This window comes from Mustela nigripes, chromosome 3 (genome assembly GCF_022355385.1).
Source record: "Mustela nigripes isolate SB6536 chromosome 3, MUSNIG.SB6536, whole genome shotgun sequence".
In the NCBI taxonomy this organism is placed as follows: domain Eukaryota; kingdom Metazoa; phylum Chordata; class Mammalia; order Carnivora; family Mustelidae; genus Mustela; species Mustela nigripes.
In genome coordinates this window covers 80904991-80913631 of record NC_081559.1, presented here as the reverse complement: position 1 = coordinate 80913631, position 8641 = coordinate 80904991, and the positions used below count along the sequence as shown (strand labels likewise).

General features: G+C 40.0%; 1 protein-coding gene across 1 annotated transcript; it reads left to right on the top strand.

Moving 5' to 3' along the window:
- Positions 1 to 6066: 6066 nt before the first annotated feature.
- LOC132013036 (large ribosomal subunit protein eL33-like) lies at positions 6067 to 6512 on the top strand. The gene has a single exon (XM_059392816.1). The coding sequence runs from the start codon at positions 6144 to 6146 to the stop codon at positions 6474 to 6476; it is 333 nt and encodes a 110-aa protein (XP_059248799.1). The 5' UTR covers positions 6067 to 6143; the 3' UTR covers positions 6477 to 6512.
- Positions 6513 to 8641: the final 2129 nt, after the last annotated feature.

Here is an 8641-nt window from a genome sequence, read left to right as displayed (position 1 = left end):
TATGTTTCTAGGAATGCATCCATTTCTTCCAGATTGTCAAATTTATTGCCGTAGAGTTGCTCATAGTATGTTCTTATAATAGTTTGTATTTCTTTGGTGTTAGTTGTGATCTCTCCTCTTTCATTCATGATTTTATTTATTTGGGTCCTTTCTCCTTTCTTTTTGATAAGTCGGGCCAGGGGTTTATCAATTTTATTAATTCTTTCAAAGAACCAGCTCCTAGTTTTGTTGATTTGTTCTATTGTTTTTTTGGTTTCTATTTCATTGATTTCTGCTCTGATCTTTATGATTTCTCTTGCGCTGGACATGTTAAATTCAAGTTCCAACATATATGTTCCTCTTTGATTTTACTTCACTGCTGCAAAATATGAGTACAGTAAGTTTCTCCAGACTATGTTTGAGTGCGATACTCCTATTGTGATAGTGCTTCTGCGTACATGCTGCTGCTTTGTTCCTGAACAAACCCAGATGTGTGCTGATTGATAAAAATAGTTCTAAGACTAATTTCTCCTTTATTTACATTTTTAAGATTTTATTTATTTATTTGACAGAACACAAACAGGGGGAGCTGCAGACAGAGGGAGGGGGAAAAGCAGGCCCCCTACTGAGCCGGGAGCCCAGTGCAAAGCTCAATCCTGGCACCCTGGGATCATGACCTGAGCTGAAGGCAGATGCTTAACTGGCTGAGTCACTCAGGCACCACAAATTTCTCCTTTAAATAGAAAAATCTCCATCTGTACATTTATTAAATTTATTATGTTACCTGATTTAGGGTTGCTTGGGGAACCTAAAAACCAGGCACAGGCCATGAGTTAAAAAAACAAAAACAAAAAAAAACTTTTGGTAGATTAGCTATCACTATTGAAGTAGAGTTTATCATAAGCTTACTCAAGCCTGTGTCAGAGACCTTCGGAAGAATTGCTCATTGTTTTCACAAATCATTTTCTGCCAGAATGCTTTTGAACAAAAGGAACAAAATATTTAGGTATATAATTCTAGAAGTGAGTTCTCACCTTCTTAGGGACCTTCAAAACCTGTCCTGTCATGTTTCATCCCTATTTATATCAGATTTTTCCAGATGTCCCATTCTCTTTTTCAAGTATCCATTATAACCTGGACTCTTCTACACACTGTTTGGTACCTCTAGCATCTCTCCTCCACCCATCGTCCTTCCCTGGTACCCAGTTTACCTTTTGGCTCACAGTTCTACCTCCCTAAGCCCTATTATCCACATGCCCCCCAACAGCTCAGTTCTTTGATTTATTCCACCACAAACGCCTCTCATGTTCATAGCCTGAATGTCTCGTCACTAAAAACTGTACCAAATTAAAATTCTCAGTTTTAAATGCCCCATCCTTTGATGGCTCCCAAGGCTTCCTGGTGCCTCCACCCTCACCGCCCCCGGTCTTTGAACCCAGCATGACTTTCACTTCAGTGATCCTAACACTTACCTACAAGTGGTCAGTTCCTTTGTGTCTTCATTTTGCTCTCTCTCCATTTTTTAGTTTATCCAGGGTAATAAGTGCACTCAAGCCTGTTGCCACTGTCTGTCTCTGTCACGCCTGTCTGCAAAACTTTCGATTCTCTCCATTCATGTAGCTCGGTACTGTGAGAAAATCATGAAAACAATCTCTGTATAGCAAACTGCACTCAAGTACCTAATAAAGAAAACTTTTTACAGTTGAAGATAGCAATTCATTACCATCTTCTATCTCAAGCTTCTCCCTTCATTTCCAGTTGACAACATGCTTCATATTTCACTGAAAAATCAGAAGCTATTGAACAGAGTTCTGAAATGTCCTCGGGATAGAAGCTAAAATTCAATTTTCATCTGTACCTGTCTCCTCTTCTTACTCTCTTTCATTATGGAATTGCTAAAGGTAAATCTCCTCTTTTTCACTAGATCCCATTTCCCTTCTCTTCTGCACCTTCCATCTCTTCTTCTATATTATATAATTTTTGAAAATCTAGAACTAAAAAGTATAATAACTTAAAAAATTCATCAGGTGGAATTAATATAAGATTGAAGATAGCAGAATAGAGAGTCAATGAGATTAAAGACAGATCAATAAAAAGTACTCAATCTGGAGAACACAGAGAAAAAGGGATTGAAGTCAAATAAACATAGCCTTGGGGGGTATACAAAACATATCAAATGGTCTAATGTATGTGTAATTGGAGTATAAAAAGGAGAAGAGTGTGTGATAGAAAAAAAATTTTAAATAAGGGTCTAGATTTCTCAGATTTGGTGAAAAACATCAACTTAGGTATTCAAGAAACTCCATGATTTCCAAGCAGATAAATACAAAGAAATTCACACCTAGGCATATCATGGTCAGAATGCTGAAACACAAAGAAGAAGAGATAATCTTGAGAGCAGCCAGAGAGAAATGTCACATTCCAGAGGAAATGAGATAAATGACAGCTGGTCTTCATCAAAAAACAATGCAGACTGCCATATGATGAAATGTCATCTTGGAAGTTCTGAAAATGAGGAAAGGGGAAAACCCCAATTTTTTCTCTCTCTCCCTTTTTTAAAAGATTTTTTATTTTAGAGAGTGAGTGAGTATGTGTGGGAGGAGGGGCAGAAGGAGAAGGAGAGAGAAACAGATTCCCCATTGAATGTAGAGCCTGATGTGGGTCTCAATCCCAGAACCCCAAGATCATGACCTGAGCTGAAGCTATGAGTTGGAAGCCCAGCTGACTGAGCTACCCTGGCACCATACAACCCAAACTTTCTACTTTGTATCTTATATCTAGAGAATATATTTCTTAAAAATGTGAGTGGAATAAAGACATCCTCAGGTAATTGAAAGCTGAGAGAATATGTAGCCAGTAAATTGTATAATGAGAACAGCTAAATGTTTCTGACTGAAGAGAAATGGAACCATTTGAAAACTTGTGCATAGAAAGGAATGAGAAGCACACAAAATGGTAAATGTGTACATATAAAAGAATATGACTTTTCTAATTTTCTTAAAGGACATTTGACTCTTGAAAGCAAAAATAGTAACATTTTAAGGTAGAGTTTATGAAGAATGTAGAAGTAAAGAATGGGTTGACAATGGCACAAAGGGTATGGGGGCAGGCAAATAGAATTATACTGATACAGAGTTCTACACAGATCAGAGCTGAGATGTGGCATGATGCAATATTAACTCTAATGAGCAGATAAGTTTGAAAATGCTGTTCTCAAGTCTCTCCTCCCGGGTCTGATCTGTTTCCAAAGCTCTAACAGTCATCTCCATATTTTTTTTTTTAAGATTTTATTTATTTATTTGACAGACAGAGATCACAAGTAGGCAGAGAGACAGGCAGAGAGAGAGAGGGAAGCAGGCCCCCCGCTGAGCAGAGAGCCCAATGCAGGACTCAATTCCAGGACCCTGAGATCATGACCTGAGCCGAAGGCAGTGGCTTAACCCACTGAGCCACCCAGGTGCTCCTCCATGTTGTTTTAATCCCAGATTTTTAACTCTGCTTCAGATCTCTCCTCTGAAACCTAAACTTGCATTTCCAGTTGTGTACTTTACATAGTATATGGTTCAATGGCTTTTCAAATGTAAACAGACTAAAATGGAATTCTTGATTCATTTCTTTTGGTCTCTCCTCAGTCTTATTCACCCCATTCATTAAATGATGCCACCATCTCCTCAGCTCCAGCCAGAAAGGAAGACTTACTGTGTGTTCTGCCTTGTTGCATTCTCTCCAATCTACTATGCCAGGAAGCCTTGTTTCTATTTCTGAATATACACTTCTACCACATCTAGCTAGGGCAACGCCTATGTAAGCTCCTCTCTAGTCAGTCACTCCACTTCTGCTCTGATACCTACAGCACATCTGATCTTGTAAGATGCCAACAGAAGCTTGGCATGCCTTTGCTTAAATCATTTCCTTGACTTCCATGGCTCCAGGAATAAAATCCATACATCTGCAAGGGCCTGGAGCTTGTGGACCCTGCTTCCCTCCCCTTTCACTTACTACCTTCCAGCCCCACTTCCTTGCTTTTATTTCTCACTCCCAGAGCTGGGACTAGTGTGAGGTGAATGACTCATAAAATATCAAAAAATTAAAGATAGGATCAATACCAGTGTTATGCCAAGTTCTATTGGAGCTTCTGGCAAAGGGAAATCAGTAATACTCAACCTGTCTTTATTTCCCATACTGATAATTTTATTTTCAAAATATTGCATTAAAATCTCATTTATCTCGATTACTGAGGTTGTTGGCACTCCCTTTAATTCTATAACCTAGGTGAGTGTCTCATGCTAGTCCTTGCCCTGCTCAAACCACCAAGTTCATTCCTGCTTCACGATCTTTGTTTATTATTCTCCGTCTGCATGGAATCTCTTCCATCAGCTCACTGCATGGGTGGTTCCTTTCTGTTCTACAGGTCTCAGCCTAAATGACACCTTCTTAAGGAAAGTGATTATCGTGTTTTAACTCTAATCCCACCCTACCCCCATTTACTCTTCATCATAGAGAGCACTCTAATTTTTTTCCTGAAAGGATTTTGCTTTGCTGACCTGTTAGCTTGTCTGTTCTCTGTCTCCCCTACTAGCATATGCTCCATAGAAGTAAGGAGTCCAGCATTATGCTCAGATCACAGGAGCCCCCAATGCATTCTTCTAAATACATATTTTTAAAATGAATTAATGAATAGACCAAGTTCACACTGAATAATACTCCACCCTTCTCTTTCTGGCCATTGCTTTTCTTCTCTCTTATGATCTCCCTTTCTAGCCCAGGAGAGAAAGAGATCTTCCTGAAACAAACACTCTTAGAGTTTTCTCTAAAAACAAAACAAAACACAAAGAGTTTACATGGAAGCCAAACCAAACTACAGAAGGGAAGGTGGATGATGGTCCTCTTAGGTCTGCCTCAGATTTTCATTTGTTCGGGATTTATGAATTAGTAATCATTTCCATGATTGCACAAAGGCTTATAGTCGTAACTGTTGAATCCAATTAACTGCTGAGACGATTTGGTACATTCAGTGATTTTTTTTTTTAATTCAACCATAGAAAGAAACTCTTATTAAAATTTCAATATATGGAAACTGGCTTTTAGGTTTTCCCTTTATGTTTCGAAGATAATAAATCTAGCAATGGTTTATTCATTCAATAAATATTTATCAAATGCCTACTATATTCCAGGCATGCTCTCAGGTGCTGGGCGTACAGCAATGAACAAGTCATAGTCTTTGCTTTATGGAATTTATCTTCTAGTACTGGGACACAGTAAGCAAGTGAACAATCCAGGAAGAGAGATTGTTAGGAAGAAAGCTAAAGCAAACTAAGGGGGACGAAGATGGGCGGAGTAGGGGTGAGTGATGGAGGGTACCTATTCTGGGGAAGGGGGGTCAGCAAAGGTCTCTCTGAAGACCTGACATTTCTGCAGAAACCATAAAAGTGTTTGGCCTTGAAGTCTGCTTTGTCTTAGATTTTAGTTCCAGGCAGTTGTGGGTTGAATTCTCTGGAAGAGGGTGTTAAAATAGGCTTTGTGTACATGATGTTGATTTGGGGTCAACACCTGTGAAAGGAAGGGAGCAGAGCAGGACTGGGGCAGAGGGAGACATTGAAGTGTCAGGCCACGAGTAACCTGTGTCTATCAAACAGTGCTTTTTTTAAAAAGGCTTTTCTTGTTAGAGCTTTGTTCATTCCAAAATGCAAATAATCAATACCACTGTGAAGTGAGTGATTGAACACATATTTAAGAATATCAGCTGTGGGGGCACCTGGGTGGCTCAGTGGGTTAGAGCCTCTGCCTTCGGCTCGGGTCGTGATCTCAGGGTCCTGGGATCGAGCCCCGCATCGGGCTCTCTGCTTAGTGGGGAGCCTGCTTCCTCCTCTCTCTCTGCCTACTTGTGATCTGTCTGTCAAATAAATAAATAAAATCTTTAAAAAAAAAAAAGAATATCAGCTGTGCACTAAGCACTCTGATAAGGACTGGATGGGAAGGAGAAGCAAGGGCTCAGCCCTCATGAAGCCCTCATGTCCCAAGGGATAGATATCTGTGAATAATTTCAATTCAGTGTGGAAACTGTATTTAAAAGAGGCTCTTGGGGAGTGGAATTCTTGTTGCTGAACTTTGGGCGCAAGTAAGTGAGGCCTGCTGGGAACAGGACTCCTCTAAAACTCCGAATAATGTCTGGAAGGCTGTGGTCCAAGGCCATTTTTGCTGGCTATAAGCGGGGTCTCCGCAACCAGAGGGAGCACATAGCTCTTCTTAAAATCGAAGGTGTATATGCTCAAGATGAAACGGAATTCTATCTAGGCAAGAGATGTGCTTACGTGTACAAAGCAAAGAACAACACAGTGACTCCTGGTGGCAAACCAAACAAAACCAGAGTAATCTGGGGAAAAGTAACTCGTGCTCATGGAAACAGCGGCATGGTTCCTGCCAAATACCGAAGCAACCTTCCTGCTAAAGCCATTGGCCACAGAATCCGTGTGATGCTGTACCCCTCAAGGATTTAAATTTAATGAAAAGTAAATAAAGGTGTAGATTTGTTCTCTTGTAAAAAAAAAAAAAAAAATTTTTAAAAAATAAAAGAGGCTCTTGGAATGCATTGAAAGGCAAATCATTGGTTAAGTGATTTACCTGGAAGTACCTTTTGTAGCTAACTGATGTGGCAGCCTCATTGGTATGCAGCCTCTCACAGAAATCAGGTGTTGTATGGGAACACTATTAAAGTTATATTTTGGAAGAGGCAGAAAGTTGATAATCCCTGCCCATAGAATCTCACAGATCTAGAACATCTCTTCCATACTTTATCATTCAGGACTCTGGGGCTTCAGCTGATTAGTTTTTGGAACATTTGGACAGATAATGAATAAATAAAATTTCCAGGTAAGAGAATAGGATCTATATTATTTTTTCACCTAAGCCCTCATAGTTACGGCTGCGTACAGTGCATAGAGCAATTCCCCTGCTTCCCCTGCTTGCAAGACATAGATGCTTGGAAGATATTTATATATTACAACACAGTATATATAATCTATTTGTATGCAGCTAATGTCTAAGAGTTCTGTTAAAGGGGCCCAAGGAGACAGCTCTTCCCAACTCAAAATAAAATTAATCTGGAAAATCTAAAGAAAAAAAGTGAAATAAGGAGCTGAGTAGAAAATTAACCTCCTGAAGGGAACTCCATAAGATTTGCATTAAGAAACACCTAGACGCTTTATTTTAGAAAGAGACTCTATCAACAATACAATTATTGTGACTATTAGTTTTCTGTGCATTTTAAAAAAGATTTATTTGTTTATTTATTTGAGAAAGAGCACATGTGCCCAAGCGGGGGGAAGGAGCAGAGGGAGAGAGAGAGAGAATCCCAACCTGACTCCCCAGTGAGAACAGAGCCCATGGGAGGGCTTGATCTCAGGACCCTGTGATCATGACCTGAGCCGAAATCAAGAGTTGGACGCTCAACCGACTGAGCCACCTAGATGCCCTAGTTTTCTGTGCCTGTTTTATGCAAATAATACACTTATTGAAGAACTCTAAGAATATTTGAAAAATAAGAGGAAATATAAATACCACCTATAGTTCTACAGCCAAGAATAACTACTCTTGTCTTATAGTGTTATTTTTATGTATCATATTTTTCATTTAATTAAAAAAAAACTGACTTTTTTCACTATGTAATGTAGACGTGAAAGAGGAACTCAAGTTCTGGGATGGAAGAGTCCCACAGCAGCAGAGGACACTGTGTTGGAAGGATAACTTAGCTATGAAGCTCTTAAATTAAGTTTTGGCATTTCTAGCTTAAGACATCCCAATCTGGGGCACCTGGGTGGCTCAGTGGGTTAAGGCCTCTGCTTTCGGCTCAGGTCATGATCCCAGGGTCCTGGGATCGAGCCCCGCATCGGGCTCTCTGCTGGGCAGGGAGCCTGCTTCCTCCTCTCTCTCTGCCTGCCTCTCTGCATACTTGTGATCTCTGTCTGTCAAATGAATAAATAAAATCTTAAAAAAAAAAAAAAAAAGACATCCCAATCTATGTTTAGTCTTCAATCCTGTAGGAGAGACTTGATTAAGAAGAGGACCAAGTGAACTAGCATACTGAGCACAACTTATTTAGGGATTTAGTTTTTAATATTTGGGTGTGGAGGAAGCTCAGGAAGGAAAGTCTCCTGGTTACTGGCATTGTTTTGTCTTCTAACCCCTGCCTCCTCAGGTGCGTTCCTGAGCCAGGCGTGCCTTTAAGGAGAACCCCATGGAGCTGACTGCTGCCTGGGAAGCTTGAGGCAAATCCTCCATTGTCTGATGGAATTTGTCCTTGGGCTAAAATAATAGACCTGTTTGCCAAGCAATGCACAGTTTTAGGCTAGATCAATGAGGCATGTTAAAAGCACACTCACAGTGCATGTTCCTGTGACTTTATGAGACCATTATTGAAGAAGAAGAAAGATTTTACCTGCAAATCTGTTTGACTGTCAACCTTCTAGTATGCTTGGACAGGATCCTAAGACTGCTTTTTAACTTCTGTGCCCTTCCTGGGATGACATATTTGATGTGTGATCTTTGCATGAGGAACTACAAAGTGCAGAAATCAACAAGGTTTTCCAAGCTACACGGTGGACTTTAGCTGGTAAGATTAGGGTTCTCTCTGGGACCTTAGCAAGAGACTATAATGAGTTCACTT

Bases quoted from the DNA above. Each gene is read 5' to 3' on its own strand.
- LOC132013036 (XM_059392816.1), top strand. From the start codon at position 6,144: ATGTCTGGAAGGCTGTGGTCCAAGGCCATTTTTGCTGGCTATAAGCGG.